Source organism: Rosa rugosa, chromosome 7 (genome assembly GCF_958449725.1).
Source record: "Rosa rugosa chromosome 7, drRosRugo1.1, whole genome shotgun sequence".
NCBI classification, from domain to species: Eukaryota; Viridiplantae; Streptophyta; class Magnoliopsida; order Rosales; family Rosaceae; genus Rosa; species Rosa rugosa.
The window spans coordinates 20,109,605-20,126,484 of NC_084826.1; the positions used below are offsets into that span (position 1 = coordinate 20,109,605).

The window sequence follows — 16,880 nt, forward strand, 5'->3', positions numbered from 1 at the left end:
TAAAATGGTATTCAAAAACTGTTGTATGAACAATCTAACTACAATGCTTTTCAAACAATTTTAATTGCCCAACTAGAAAAAACACAATAATAAAGTACCATGTTCTGTAGTATCAAACCCAAACACACAATGCTTTCTACAAGCTTCTGTTGTTTTGCTTCAATTCACACAACAACGTTATCTAAAAAAAATGATGTAGAACATTTAAAGGGACAACAGTTTCTACACAACTGATCTTGTCAAACATTGCACTAGGCCAATAACCTTAACATACAACACTTTTTACACAACGAAAAAAAAAAATTCGTTGTGTGATGTGGGAAAGTGAATCACACAACATGTTTACTAAACTTACGTTGTATAAGGTGGTTAAAATTCTGAATTTTTTTTTTAGAAGGTCATTGCACAACGGTTACAAGAATAATCTGTTGTGTGAATCAAAAAAAAAAATGCGGCGGATTTCCCTCCTAGATGGACTCAAATTTGGATCCAAATTGTACCCTAGATGCCACTAAATTGTACAACAGTTTAGTTACTTATGTTGTAGGAGTGTACTTGCAAATCATCATACAATGGTTTTTAATGTGCCGTTGTGCAAGTGAGTGGCAAAATTTGGAGAAGTCTCCAAAATGACATTCATTCTCTTCCGAAAACGAGTAAATTTGGCTTCAATGGTTTGTTATGCTTGCAAGTTCCTACAACACAATGAATTATTTCTGTTGTGTGATTGAGAAATGTCTAACCTTAGCGCCAAAACTGAAATTTTGATTGCACAGGCGGGAAATTTCCATCTTTATTCCCTCAGCTTTGCTACACTTCAGACAACATATATAACTCTATACGTTGTCTGAATAATTAAAAAAAAAAAAATTAATGCGTGGTGCCTTATACAACTCGAGGGCACCATTACACACACTTTCGTTTTTCAAGTCTAAGAGCAAAACCCCGAGTCTTTCTTCACTTCGAGCAAAATCCCGAGCCTTAACATCTCTCACTCCCACTTTGGCCTTAGAGAGTTTTGTTGGATTGGGAATTTAGGGTTTTTTCGATTAACTGTTCAGCTCACTTTGCCTAGGCGAAGACGGAGGCTAGGTGGAAGACGGAGGTACAGTCCAATGACTTCGTCTTCATTCTCTCAAGTCTGATTGTCTCATCTAATTTCTGAAAACCCAAACCTCCTTAAAACCTTCAACCCAGTCTCTGCGACGATCGACGGCAGCGGCACGACGACCTCGTCTCGTTCTCGCAACGTCACTCTGTCAGTCACTCAATCTCGGTCTGTCCCTCTCTCAGATTCGATCTGATTTACCTTTTTGTTAAAAGATTGCTTGATAATTCGATTTGATTTACTTTTTCTCTAAAAAAGATAGCTTGATTTGATCTGCAAGCTTGAAATTTTATGTATTTGTTGCAGCTTTTGGTGGTGGAGCAGAAGAAAGAAAAGAAAAAAATAAGAAGGGGTCGGGAAAGAGAGGAGAAAGAAGAGAATAGAGGGATGTTGAGAAAGATAGAGAAGAAAAGAAGAAGAAATAGGAAGAGGGAAGAAGAAGATGTTTATCTTCCGGAGGGTTGCTTTCTAAGGGAGAGGAGATCATAAACGAGAGAGAAGGAGAGAGACGAGTTTGTTTGAAGTTAAAAGGCAAGAACATGGTGTTGGGTTCAGTTTCTTTTTGGTGAGTGGCTTCTATTTTCCGGATTGTGTTTGTTTCGTTAGATTATGTTCTTGTTGGTTATTCTTTGATTAATATAGCATGTTATTGATTTGGGTTAGTTCAATTGTGCTAGTTTTCCATCTTATTCCTGAATTTCATAGAAGTTTGGGAACTGGGCAAAAATACTTGAGCTTTGTTTCAATTCTATTTTTATTCCGTTTAGGATTTGAGGTGAGTGACTTCCTTAATTACTTGATTTCATTGGGGAATTTTGGGTTTAATGCAGTTTTGGATTTTCCGTTTGGTTTTCTTACAATTTTTGCAGGTAATATATGAGAAATTTATGAATGCTATACGTGAAAGTTGGTGTCTAGGTAGTAATTCGGTCTCATCTGTTCTTTTTGTCTTCAAGTAATCAATTTGTATGAAATTTGATTGGGAAGCAAGTGCTTCAATCTCATAGTTTTTGTTTTTGTTTTTCATCACTATCAAGCAGAGTAGGTATTATTTGAGATTAGGATTAAAACTCTACTGCACCCAACAAGCAAAGGAGCATGCAGTGGTAAATCCTTTTCATTATTTCTAGGGATACTAGTGAATTGCAGTGGTACTAGTAGTTGTATCACTAATCTTTTTTTTTTTCCTGTATTGTTTTTGATTTGGTGCATAAGGGCAGCTTTGAGGTTTTCTTTCTTTGATCTCTTTAAGGTCAGAAAAGCCTCAATTTATTCCTTTTGTATTTGTTTGCTAACATTTTCTTTGAGCACATGCATATCTATAGTGTCACTGGATTTAGCTTTTACATTTAACCATTTAAAAGAGCTGCTGGTATTTGCCTTCTTGCATTTTCAGTTGAAGCTTGTAGGAGAAACATCAAGTTCAATGGTTCAGTTGCATGTTCAAAGGTGGAATCACATCTTGGTGATGTTCGTGTGCATATATATGTTAATTCCTTGATGGTCATTGCTTTCTTTTTTCAATTCTTTTGCCACTGGTTTTGTTAATCTCACTTGCCTTGATCAGAGTAGCTCTTTCAAGGTCTTTGTATTCCTTTCTTATAAAAAAACGTCATTTCAAACCATGAAGCATTGCTGACTTGTTGAGTTTCTGAAGCATGTTACCTTGCTATTTTTATTGAAGTTAATGTTGATAAAATTCAAGTTGTCTTGCTTTGTTGTCTTTGAGTAAAAATTAACCTGTTAGATTTCTTGTTGTGCTTCTAGAAATTTGAAAATTTAATATCAAGCATTTTTGATAGCTACCAAAATAAAAGCATATATGAAGGAAAATATCATTGGACAAGTGGTTCAACTATTTGTGTTGTAGATGCTTAATCCTTTGCAGACCATACAATGGTCTGAAGTGTAAGCTTGGCACTTTGGTAGGTTGCTCCATTGCAACCTGAAGGTCCCGGGTTTGAAGGGGGAGATAGCCTCTCCCAGATGGGGTCAACAGTCTCTAGGCTCTGCAATGGCTGGATTCCCATGCATATTGAGCTGTCTGTGTGAGTTGTGCTTGTTATTCTCTCTTTTGTCTTGTAACATCATGTATGTGATTTTAAGATGTTGCTCATTATTCTTTCTTTGCACGGTTTCATCATGCACTCCTTCTTGGCATAGACAAGGAAATTTAGCTATGAAGCTCACTGATATGCTATATATTTTTGCATTCCCAGAAAATAGACGAGAAGGCAATCAATGAGGTATTTCTGAAAGTCCTGGATAATTAGATCAAATGGTGCAAATACCTGCGGATCTGGCTTGTATGGAATATGTCATTTCAGTAACCTAACGATTTCCTAAATTTATTGATGCCTAAATGCCTTTGCACCCTGCTAATTGATATGTATTTCCACAGCACAAGCAATTAATCGGGACATAAACTTTTTCTGGTGTCATTGTACTTTCTGATATGGGGTGAGGCTGCAAATGTCCACTTTCTTCCTGAATGCATTTGCTACATGTTTGACCGTGTAAGGCTCCGACATTTCTAGTTAACTTTGCATGCAGTTTGATCTGTTCAGTTTTTTCATAGTAGCTTTAAATATCTGGTTATTTATTTGTCTGCTAAATAGCCTCATTAACATTTTCTGTTATGGAGACTGAACTGAGCTAACTGCAAACAAGCTCCTTGTAATTTTTGATTGTTCTACTATACTAACAAATGCCTGGGATCATAAATCCAACTTCATCACAAAATCATTTGTCTGCAACATTGAAGAAATTTAAATATAGGATTTTTGGTTTATATCCGAAGTAATTTTGCAAGTTATAGTGGAATGATCTTTGTACTGAAGATGGTACTCTTAGAAAACTCTATTTTGTCAATATTTAACAACATTTCGCTGTTGAGGATGATATCTACATGATTTGTTTAGATTTTTTACGGCAAGTGGGAAATTGCTGGATATGCATCATGATACCGTTGCTTCTTTACTGTCAATTGTTTGTATTTTTGATTGTGCGGAGACTTTTCTGAGAGATATTAGCAGTACATTTATTCAAACTTTTCATATCATTACTCATGAGATTTAACATCATCACTTATGGTTCTGCAGATGGCGAAGGAGTTAGATGCTATTCCTGCTGCTGGCTGCACAATAGAAAATGATTATGTGTCCTTCCTCAAGCAGATTGTTTATCCTATGTATGAAACATTGGCAGCGGTCAGTGCATCTCCATTTGATTTTTAGTGATTGCACATTTTATGCATCTAGTTGTACTTTCTGTCCAAGTATAAATTAAATGTTCAAGTGTGCCAACTTTCTTGGATGCCTTCTCAGTGGTATTATTTGGTCTTTTACTTGTTTTTTATATCTTGAACAAGATCACACTTCTCTGAAAAGGTGTGATAAAAGCTTACTAGATCTTGCTTTATTTATTTATAATTTTTTCATGGGTGCGATTCTGGAGATCATAGTGGTGTCATTACATAAGATTCTACGACACCTTGGTTATCTTAAGTTGACTGGTCTGGAGTTTATATGAATTTATGGCTTCTTGATCAAATCAGCATGATTTTCATTTTCACCCAAAATAAATAAAAGAAAAAGAAGAAACAAGAAAGTAAGTCTTACTTTTTTAGGTTGCTCTTCAAGTCATTGAGGTAACAATTCAATATCTCAACTTCTGTGGTCCTTTGCTGTTGAACATTGCTGGAAATATTAGGAGTCTATTTGTGCGGTACCTATAGATTTGAAATGTTGAACGCATGGGTGGTATTTTTGGCATTATGGTATCACTTATTATTGTTAAGTAGTCGCATAGTCTGGCTGATATATACTCCAATGTGGGAAAGGGAGTAACGGTGGTTGCTTTGTGGGCATTACTAATATGGTGACTTCTTTCTGATGCTTCTTTCATTTTTGATAAAGCTATCTTGTCACATAGTCTACCTGATGTGTACTCCATTTGATCTTGAGAATAACTTCTGCTTTGCTTTAACCTTGCATGTAGGAAGCTGCTAGAAACAATAACGGGAAAGCTGCACATTTCAGTGTGGCGGAATTATGACGACTTCAATGAATACTTTTGCTTTGTTTGCTTGTCATTCAATTATGGATGAACAATGTGATTCCTTCTTTTTGGTGTGTGAAGCGTCTGTGGAATATGCAGGTCACCTGCTTGTTTAGTTGAGCTAAGAGATTGGATGAAGATTGTGGAATCGTAAGTCCCTTGTATTGATCATACATATTCGGTTGTTGCTGAAGGAAAGCATCATTTTTGTGCTTCTCTGCTGGTCCAATATTCATGCACTGTGTGGCATGTTTTGTAACAAATAGTTTGTATTTGTATCAGCTTTTGATGTCCCAGGTAGATGGGCATGCATTTGAATGCTTTTCTTCTTTTAATGTTGGCTTGAATGATTGGGAAATCCTTCCTTTTAACGTTTGAATGCTTTTCTTCAAATAGTATGAGTTGGATTACTCTTTATTCATAGATTCTAGTGTCTTTTCTTTACAATTAGTCACTGTTCATTAGGTAAAATGGAGCATTATTATCAATGCACAAAATCGAGAAAAGACGATTATCACACAACAGAATTTCTAATGTTAATAATGTTGTCTGAAGTAATAATTTGGATGTTCACACAATGAATCCTTATATAACATGCAACAGTTCTAACAAACATACGTTGTCTGATTTACAATCACACAACTGTAATAACTAGAATACGTTATCTAAAACTAACACACAACAATAAAATTTCCAAAAGTGAAGTGTGATGATAACTCATACAACAGATAAAATAAAATGCTGTTGTCTGATTCGCCTTTCATACAACGGCTTGGAGACAAACATCGTTGTGTGAATTATGCCAATGACATGTGCAGCATGACTGCGCGGCAACTATGGCTGCCATCTGCCGAGAGAAGGCACAACAGTTTTAACCAAATAAGTGTTGACTGTTTGTGATTCACACAACGGGTTTCCACCGTTGTGCCATTTTTCATCACACAACGCTCCGATACACAACGGAGATCGTCCAAATCACACAACGAATTTGGTCCGTTGTCTGATCGCTTTTTTGGCCTAGTGTTGCTTCAAAAGTTACTTTCCATGAGATTGCTGTCGACTTAATATGACTTGCACAACAGACTCTACACAGTCGTATGTCGTCCTTTATGGTATTCAGACAACATGCATATTAATGCTGGCGCTTGTCCAAATTGGATTCAGACAACAGTTTCGCGATGTCGTCTGATACCAGCATCAGATGGCAGGAGTATTAACAACAGCAATTTTCACCATCAGACGACAGTTTTTAACTGTCGTCTAATTCGTTTTTTGGCATAGTGTCAGGATAAATAGCAAGTCTGTGATTCATCTCAATGGGTGTCTCTATTGGTCTACAGTCCAGCATCCCTGTTTCAGCAAGTAAATCAAGGACATACTTCCTTTGTGAAAGCAAAATCCCCTTCTTAGACCTTGCAACTTCAATACCTAGAAAATACTTCAGTTGTCCCATATCCTTCATTTCAAACTCCTTTGACAGATACTTTTGCAATTCATTCATCTCTTTCGGATCATCCCCTGTAACAATCATGTCATCAACATACACAATAAGAGCTGTAATCTTACCATTCTTGCGTTTGATAAACAAGGTATGGTCAGAATTGCTCTGTCTGTACCCAAAGGCTTTCATGGACTTTGAAAATCTTCCAAACCAAGCTCTTGGAGACTGCTTCAGGCCATACAAAGACTTCTTCAATTTACACACCTTGCCAACGTCACTTGGGTAATTCTTAACACCTGGGGGCACATCCATGTACACTTCTTCCTCCAAATTCCCATTAAGAAACGCATTCTTCACATCAAACTGGTGCAAGGGCCAATCTTTGTTTGCTGCAAGTGAGATTAGAATCCGGACAGTATTAATCTTTGCCACAGGTGCAAAAGTCTCCTCATAATCAATCCCATAGCGTTGTGTATATCCTTTGGCAACCAACCTCGCCTTGTATCTATTAATAGTTCCATCTGCATTAAGCTTCACAGTAAATACCCAACGACACCCTACAGTCTTCTTTCCAACCGGCATAGGTACGAGCTCCCATGTTGCATTCTTTTGAAGAGCTTCCAATTCTTCATTCATCGCCTTTGTCCATTTTGGATCCGTCAATGCATCCTGCACGTTACTAGGAATAGATACAGTAGATAATTGATCAACAACAAGTGCATGTGACCCAGAAATCCTATGGTTAGACATAAAATTAGCTATAGGGTATTTAGCTTTGGCTTTGATATCTGGTTCATATTGTTTCTTAGGAATTCCCTTGGTAACCCTTTGTGATTTCCTAGGTTCGACACTTTCTAACCCAGAAGATTCATTAAAGTTTAGGGGTACCTGAGGAGGATCATTCTGACCGAGATCTTCAGTTGGTGATGCAGAAGGGGGAATATCTTGTGTGTGAGCTTCAGATACGTCTTGATTTTGATTCAAACTATCCAGAAAAGTCGTCTCTTCTGTCTCAGAATTCACAACACTCTGTTCGGCAGTTACATTTTCTGTTTCCGAATTCACAACACTCTGTTCGGCAGTCGCATTTTCTGTTTCGGAATTCGCAACACTTCGTTCGGCAGTCGCATTGTCTATTTCGGAATTCACAATGCTCTGTTCGGCAACTGCATTTTCTGTTTCCAAATTTCTACCCTCAAATGTATCCTCCAAATTTTCCAAGTCTTCAAAGACATCAAAATCAATAATAGAACGAGGATTCCCTTCACAACCTCTCTCCCCCTGAAGGGAAGACTGAGAAGCTCCCCCTGAGTAATAAGGCTCGGATTCACGAAAAGCAACATCAAGAGAGACATGTATAGTGTCAGTAAGGGGATCATAACATCGATAACCCTTCTGGAAGTCAGCATAACCAACAAAGATACACTTACGGGCACGGGGATCAAGCTTGCTGCGTTGAGGCTTGGGAATATGAACATAGGCTGTGCATCCAAACACCCGGGGCTCCAAATTAGGCATAGAAGGGATGGTCAAAAGTGTATGAAGCTTCTGATGAGGATTCTGAAACTCAATCACCCGTGAAGGAGTACGGTTGATAAGATATGCTGCTGATTTTACTGCTTCTCCCCAATAGGACCGAGGTACATTCATGCCAAATAAGGAAGCACGAACAACTTCCATCAACTGCCTGTTCTTCCGTTCTGCTAAACCATTCTGTTGAGGAGTATAAGAATTGGAGGTTTGATGACGAATTCCATGTGACCGGCAAAACTCAATCATAGGGCCATTCACAAACTCTCCACCATTGTCAGACTGAAACACTTTGATGGATTGTTGATACTGAGTTGCCACCATTTTGTGAAATTCGGTAAACATTCCAAATACATCACTCTTATTCTTCAGTAATGACACCCATGTCATGCGAGTGCAATCATCAATAAATGTTACAAAATACCGAGCTCCAGAAAGAGAAGGAATTTTCACAGGACCCCAGACATCGGAGTGAATCTTCATAAAAGGAACAGGACTTTTATTAAGACTTGGTGAATATGAAATACGATGACTCTTGGCCAGTTCACAGATGTCACAGTGGAAATCCAAATCACTAACAACTGAAAACAATTGAGGTTGCAGCTTCTTAAGATAACGAAAGGATAAATGACCTAAACGGCGATGCCATAACCATACAGCTTCCTTCACATTCTCTACCCCGTTGATATGATTAGCTTGTCCCAAAAGATGCTTCTGTTTCTTTCCAGTCTCTGTCAGATCCAGATAGTATAATTTCCCCCTTCTAACACCATAACCAAGAATCCGTCGAGTCAGAATGTCCTGAAACACACAGAAAGACGGATAGAAGGTCACAATACATGCAAGAGCTAAAATAACTTGACCAACAGACAGGAGATTATAAGCTAGTGATGGAACAACTAAGACAGATTCAAGGGTTAAGGTATCAGATAAAGCAATAGAACCTTCTCCGGTGACCGGAGTTGGAGTACCATCAGCAGTAGAGACAACGTCTTGAGGGGAACGTCTAAGGTTTTTCACAAGACTTGGGTCATTGGTCATATGGTCAGATGCACCTGTATCAATTATCCATGTACTATTAAAAGTAACCTTACCCTTCATACCTGACTGCGCTACATTAGCGGAGGCATTGTCTAGGTAAACTTCCTCTTTAGTAGCAATAGCGGCCTTGCCCAGATTCTTTCGCGGTTTCTTGGTGAAGTCCCACCAATCAGGGTAACCAATCACTTCATAGCACCGCTCCTTGCTATGACCTAATTCCCCACAGATAATGCACCTTTTGTTTGCATATGGATTTGGTTTACCTAGAGGACGGTGTGGAGAAGGTCCTGAGAAGCCTGGAGGACCCTGTTTGCGTTGAGCCATAACAGAAAATTCGGTAGTCACCGAATGCCCCATAGCCTGTTTCTCTGATTGCATCATTGAGGAATTCATGATTTTCGCAGGATTGGATTTTCAAGGGTTTCAAGATGGATATGAATGTTTGAAAAACAAAGTTTTTTTTTTTTTTTTCGAAAAAAGGTAGGTGATGGTGGTTTGAAATTCAGGATGGTTTGATTTCAACGGTGGTGGTACGCAGCGGTTTGTGGTGTTCTTTGGGATTCAGGATTCAGGATTCAGGATTCAAAGGATGCAGCGCAAGTTCAAAGGATTGAACCTGCTCTGATACCAAGTAGAAAAGAATACTTCAATTCAGGGTTAATTCGATAATTCTATTCATCCCACAATGAGGGTATATATACAAGTACCAAAGAGTAGTCTAACTCTAATAGGAAACAATCTTTCCATAATTACAGGATATCCTAATTAAATAAAATCCTAATTACATACAGATTTACAGCGATTCTACAGAAAGTAGTTACTAGGATGGCAATAGCCGCACCTTTTTATTTTTTATAGGAAGCTTTACGGGTGGGATATGTCAATCAATGAATACTTTGACAGAAAAATTTTATTTTTTGGAAGTCTTGCCGACCCATGGTTCATCAGCAATTGTGTTTGTTTATAGTTTAGTTTTTATTGGAGGCTATTCCAACAAAGATTTTTCGACACAGTTGTGTTCTTTTTATTTCAATTTTTAATGAGACTCTTTTTTGTAAACAAATGTGTGTCTCCTTTTGCTTTTTTTTTTTTAGAAAATTTTCCGGACAAAGACTTTGTCTTTTATTTTATTTTTTTCATGAAACACTATTGCCAACAAATAATTTGTTGACAAAGGTATATCCCTTATCACCTTATGTAAAAGTTTGTTGTGGCTCATCGGGTCAGGTGCCTGGGCCAATTGCTAGCCCTGCTCCCGAGTTTTTGGTGTAAATTTGTTGCCAACTCGCGTAAGAGATTTGGTTATCATGGGATCTCAAATAGTTAAATATTTCCAATCAATTTGAGGATCTTTTCCTTATCCCACGTGGATAAAATAGATTAGGTGTTCATATGAGGATTTGACCAAAACAGTTATATGACTAAACAATCTTCATGTACTGAAAAACCCAAATGGTTTGTTAAGGTGAAGAGTCATTACTTAAAGAAAGGGAGGAGGGGCGGGAAGGCCAATGGGAATTTGATGCAACACAAGACGTCTAAATTCAAAACGTAACGAGAAGCGTCATGCCAAAAAACCTCAAATTCATCCAAACACTAAATTCCAACATCTAAATCACAAGTTAAAAGTAAGTACCAAATCATTTTGACCAAGTAATGCTTTGAGGTTTGGCCGAGGAAAATTTATAAAAATAAAAAATAAAAAGATTTGTGGATACTTGAGGACTCACTCATCAAATGGAAAACAACAGCTCTAACCAAAAGGACGAGCCATGCATACATGTTGAAAAGGTAGAAAGCTACAAAATAAAATAAAAAATAATAATTACTACTACAATCTACAATGCGAAATCATGTGCCTTGACCAATTCGAAGGCCAGAATTGTCCATCACCCACTAATAAAGCTCATACAAACTCATTTCCACGGTTCCACCAAGATAAAAGTAACGGAGGTACAGAAAGAAATATTATAAAGAAGCAATCCAAAATGCAGCTGACTGTACCCGCAATATACATGCCCTAAAAAATCCCCTTATGTACTGCTAAATTTCTATGGAGCTGTATATGGAAAGCAATCACCCTCTGAAAGAAAGAAGGTGCCTTCACCACGGAGAAATAAATAAAGGAAAATAACAGACAGCAGAACTCAGGCAGGGAGTACCAGCAATACTACACATCCTAGGGGATTATACCTCCCTTTCCCCACCCACATGAACAAATATTTGGGCCCACAAAACAATAATGAAAAGTCCTACAAAGTCACCTCTATGTGAGCTACATTGTTTCTTTAGCTGTACCACTCAGCTCTCATCCTGGTTATTTCCAAACTGCCTCTGTTGCAGCAGAGGATGCTTAGTTCAAACTGATGCAAGGGTTGAGGATCAACAGCTTTCTTAGTTGTATATTTTAACTGGCTTCTCATATGTGTGACGGTTCTGCAAAATTTTGAGGTAAAAATGTTGAGAAGTGGGATATATTCGACTTATCTTATAACCTAATCTAGCACAAGCATATGTTGAGTTTGTAGGGTATGAGTGGGCCAAGTTCATAGTTGGAAACCCATAATAACAGTATTTAAGTGGTACAGCAGCACTTACCTGATTTACTGCATATGATCTCTTAGGAGCAGTATCAGCATGCTCCAACCCCAGGTACTGCTCCCAAGCACCATAAACATCACTTGTCTGGAGAAAACGAAATCAAAATATTGGGTTTAAGTTCTCAATACCAATAATCACAGTTGGGATTTAACCATCAGCTGTTCTAAAAAGAAAACCAGACAATACAAAATGACAATATACACCATAAAGATACCTGAATACGACTGGAAACTACATCGGAGTCCTGCAGGTACTCGGGACGACCCAATGACAAGAGTGCAAACTTCCACGGGAAAAATTCACCAACGGTGTCTGGACACTTAGGGGACTTTCAGAATGATACCTGAACTTACAAAGTTATCAATGTGATACCTGGACTCATTTTTTCGTATCAACATCGTACCTATGACCAATTTCCGTAACGGCTCCGTGACGGAAATTGCCCGTAGGTATCACATTGATACGAAAAAATGAGTCCAGGTATCACATTGATAACTTTGTAAGTTCAGGTATCATTCTGAAAGTCCCTAAGTGTCCAGACACCGTTGGTGAATTTTTCCCAATTTTGCACGTGCAATGCACGTGAGTCACTTAATGAAGACAAAATGACCGATTTACCCTCAAATTCTTTCTTTCTTTTCTTTTCTTTTTTTCTTTATTCTTTATTCTTCTTTCTTTCTTTCTTTCTTTCTTTCTTTCTTTCTTTCTTCTTCTTCTTTTCTGGTTTCTTCTTCCCCTGATTTGAATCATCAAGATTCAAATCATCTTGCTCGTCCGATTCCCACCGCCGATCGCCGATCAAACACCGCCGCTGCGTCTCAATCCACCTTCATGCACCACAGATGTTTCTGGTTCCCCCAACTTCAAATCCTATAGCAAATTGAAATTGTGGATTGAGGCTTCACCGCTCACTCTGAGTTCATCCCCGCCGCCGCCACCAATGACTTGACCACCACCACTCTCGTTCTCTCCTCCGACCCCCTTTTATACACCATTGATCAGAAACTCAGAGCCCGCCAGCCCTCCACTCTCAAATCACAGCTCCAATCACACCCCTCCATCCTCTCCTTCTTCCCGACATGCAACACCACCTCCACACCATCCTCACCTGCAACTTCATCGGTTTAGCCGACAACTTCGGCCTCTAGCCCAACTTCGATCAGAGGCAATTTTAGGCAGACAAAGATTAACAACTTCGGCCTCCACACCATCCTCACCTGCAGAAAATTCGAGCTGTTCTTATTCACCAGCTTCGCCACTCCGCTGCTACCCACCATTGTGCCTCGCCGATTAGTAAACAAAGGACTCGGAGCCTCCACCATCGAGAAATTGAGGCTCACGTTCTGCGTGTCCTGCGCGGAGGATATCGGCATCGTCGGAGAAAATGTTGTATGAACATAAATTTAGTTTGGGTTCCACGGTGGCAGCTAGTCGAGCTCGTTGATTGTGGCCTTGGCTTTCTTGATTAGCCAATCGACGACTTTGCTAGGCTGGTCGTATTCAAGCCGATCCTGCATGTCGTAGAATTGAATGGCGGTGTGGGCGACGAGCCTGATGCTGCGATCCCTGGGGCCTTTGGTGGTGCAAACCTTGCTGTGGCTGTCCTTCCGGCCGGTGGCCCTTAGAATGTGGCCTTGAGCCTCCACGATTTCGCTAGCAGTGGAGGAAGAAGCAGTCCTTATCCCCAAACCCAATCGAGAAGCAGCGGAGGATGACGTTGTTGTGCGGTGGTTGAGGTTGTTGTGGTCAAGTCATTGGCGACGGCGGCGGGGATGAACTCGGAGTGAGCGGTGAAGCCTCAATGCACAATTTCAATTTGCTATAGGATTTGAAGTTGGGGGAACCAGAAACATCTGTGGTGCATGAAGGTGGATTGAGACGCAGCGGCGGTGGGAATCGGACGAGCAAGATGATTTGAATCTTGATGATTCAAATCAGGGGAAGAAGAAACCAGAAAAGAAGAAGAAGAAAGAAAGAAAGAAAGAAAGAAAGAAAGAAAGAAAGAAAGAAAGAAAGAAAGAAAAAAAGAAAAGAAAAGAAAAGAAAGAAAGAATTTGAGGGTAAATCGGTCATTTTGTCTTCTTTAAGTGACTCACGTGCATTGCACGTGCAAAATTGGGAAAAATTCACCAACGGTGTCTGGACACTTAGGGACTTTCAGAATGATACCTGAACTTACAAAGTTATCAATGTGATACCTGGACTCATTTTTTCGTATCAATGTGATACCTACGGCCAATTTCCGTCACAGAGCCGTTACGGAAATTGGTCATAGGTACGACATTGATACGAAAAAATAAGTCCAGGTATCACATTGATAACTTTGTAAGTTCAGGTATCATTCTGAAAGTCCCTTAAGTGTCCAGACACCGTTGGTGAATTTTTCCCAACTTCCACTGTAAAACAAAAAAAAGCAAAAAAATGGATGATAAGGCAAAGAACAATAATTTCATGTTATACTGTACTTCAATAAATTACAGTGTGTTGGTCAAGTACCTTTGCGAACTCCTCATCAGGGACCTGCAATTTCTTTTGTATGCGTGCTTTCACCTCAGCTAAAGTTTCACCTTCATGAATAACCAAGAAGAAAGGTTCCCCAAAATTCTGTACCTGCTGTTGAAATGTACAAACAAGAAGATGCTAAGAAAAACATACATTTGAGTGCAAGTAGTCTCCATCTTCAATCACAACAGTATACGGTATACCAAATTACCAATTGATCCTAAGAATTTCTAAGAAAGAAACAATATAAATTTCACTTGCAAAAGAAAATGTTGAAAATCCAATACCATCTGGTTCTGTGCAGTCTCTTTTGTAAAGTGGTAAACATGAATCAAGCGGTCATGAAGACCCAAGTTTTTCTCTTCTTCTGGAATCTGATACAAAAGTAATGAGAAAGTCAGCTTCAAGGTACAGAGGTATACAGAATATCAATCCAATCCAGTCGCATGCATATTCTTTTGGCGGCAAAACCCAACGCGAAGTTATTACAGCCCAATAAAATTGGTCTAAATTCTAAAAACGCTTAACTGAAACAAGAAACTCATCCCAATAATAATAATAATAATAATAATAATAATAATAATAACAAGCAGTAAGGTAGAGAGAGAGAGAGAGAGTGAGAGGAACTTGCCTCCTCTGCACGCAATGTCCAGTACCGGTCATTTATATTCTCAATTTTTTCACTCTGTGGGAAGATCTGAAAAAGGAAAAGCAGATAAGAGATGCTTGAAATTAAAAAAAAATCAAGAAACAAAAAAAAAAATCTGATATTCTGTGTATGATGGATATGGAAAACAAAAATTAGACATAATCAGCACTCATAAATTGATCGTATATATTTCCAATATAAAGAAGTTAATACCTTGTAGATCTTGTGATAGAAAATCTCAACAAGTCGGAGTTCTCCATTTGGTTGAGAGAGCTCTACCTGTTTCCGGGACAACATACACCATACATTGAGTCAAGAGTACACAACAAGAAAAAGGGAGTGAAGCGGATTTTTGAAATAATTTTCTCAAGAACCGATGCTCATGAGTAAAATCTCTTATATGCAACTTTAAACGACATAAAGTACATCAGGAAAAGGGACCAATCTTTGTAAAGGACTTGGTATAACATATGACTGCAATATTACTACAGACATATCAAGCTAAACAGCTCTCAACTCTTAAAGCATGTCAAACTGATCCACAAGAATGATATCAAAGAAAAAAAAAATTAATGAATTAGTAGAGCTGATAACGTAAAAACTGAAAATGGGACTTCAAAAATGATCCACGAAGGCCTTAGCACACACATTCATACATAATAAACACTAAAAGCCACATAATGTTGAAATATAAGAAAACCAAAACAAGCGGAACCTTACCTTCGTTTTGAGTACATTAATCACATCCCCGACAGTGCTCTGCTTGGGCAATCTTATATTGTGAATCACCACCTGTACACAAATTACAAAATATTATTATGTGTGCACCCGTAATGTAATCATGGTCTGAGCAGGGTATGCTAGCCAAATATTTCACACAGACCTCATATTTTGTAGCATGATGAAATGCAACTTTCAGATTTCTTAGGCCTTGTAATTCTGGCAGGGGGATGTCCAAGACCTCATCTTTTGTAGCATGATGAAATGCAACTTCCACGGACAGATTCCTCTGTTTATACTCGTGAAATTCGAGGAAAGAATCTACTAGATAGTTTTGGGGCAGAAATTTCTTCTTCATCTCTTTCTTCATCTTGGTCCAGGTTCGGATTTTACTTTTGCCTTCGCGAACCCTTTGCTTCTTCAAGTGCTCCCACCAGTTTGAAGCATGCTTGGTTAGCTTTATGGCCACTAGCTTCACCTGTTCATCCTCAGCAATATCTTTGTAATCAAAAACTTCCATCGTTGAGAGCCAACCGATGAACTCTTCAGCATTCAATTTATCACCAAATTCTGGGACGTTTACTTTGAAGTCGGAACCACGCTACTGGAATTCATTGTTCCTTTCTCCACGCCGAAGTCGCTCCTCTTCACTACAATGATGGTAAAAGGAGTTTCTGTTGTCACCATCAGAGGATTCTTTTGTAAAATCTTGATGAGAGTTTTCTTGTTCCCGAGTATCAAAGCGTGCAAGTTGTTCTTGCGGTTGTTGTACTTGTCTTCGAAGTTCAGCCATTTCAACGTTACGAAGGTCTCTTTCACGAGTCGGAAACAATTCACTACCTCCCCCACGTCGACCTCGTCCACGTCCAGCCATCTCAAAAGGGTGCTGTAGGTTCTGCTCTAATACCAAGACTAACGCAATCGGAAAATAACCCTAGGTTTACAAGCAATAAATCTAAAAACAAGGAGAGAGATGAGAAAACTCTCAATTTGATTGATAATATGATAAAAAATAGGTTTTGCAACCTTTTATGGCTGCATTTATATGAGACCCTAGGACAACTAACAATAAAACCCTAAAGCCCACACCCAACAAAACAAATTCAAATCGAACCGGCAGTGCTCTAGGATATATACACACTTGCGGGTTATACATGTTATCAGCAATGACATAATCAAATGTAATACAAACAGTTCTAATCTGATTGGTTGATTAAGCTGGTAATTGC

General features: G+C 38.7%; 1 protein-coding gene and 1 long non-coding RNA gene across 5 annotated transcripts; one reads left to right on the forward strand and one right to left on the reverse strand.

Moving 5' to 3' along the window:
• Positions 1-882: 882 nt before the first annotated feature.
• Positions 883-5,590, forward strand: LOC133723778 (uncharacterized). 4 transcript variants are annotated; one of them, XR_009853261.1, is made up of 9 exons: positions 883-1,276; positions 1,415-1,673; positions 1,978-2,026; positions 2,149-2,214; positions 2,329-3,156; positions 3,328-3,414; positions 3,510-3,624; positions 4,210-4,317; positions 5,108-5,590. It is a non-coding gene; the product is annotated as an uncharacterized LOC133723778 (long non-coding RNA). The 4 variants fall into 4 exon arrangements; XR_009853260.1 differs by having other exon boundaries at positions 1,978-3,156; XR_009853262.1 differs by having other exon boundaries at positions 1,978-3,156; positions 3,510-3,568.
• Positions 5,591-11,118: 5,528 nt separating this feature from the next.
• LOC133721841 (ubiquitin C-terminal hydrolase 12-like) lies at positions 11,119-16,384 on the reverse strand. Its single transcript, XM_062148582.1, has 9 exons — positions 15,815-16,384; positions 15,652-15,723; positions 15,145-15,210; positions 14,914-14,979; positions 14,570-14,656; positions 14,277-14,393; positions 11,995-12,069; positions 11,778-11,864; positions 11,119-11,615 (listed from the first exon to the last, which is right to left on the reverse strand). Exons 1-9 carry the CDS (start codon positions 16,169-16,171, stop codon positions 11,574-11,576), a joined length of 969 nt encoding a protein of 322 aa, XP_062004566.1. The 5' UTR covers positions 16,172-16,384; the 3' UTR covers positions 11,119-11,573.
• Positions 16,385-16,880: the final 496 nt, after the last annotated feature.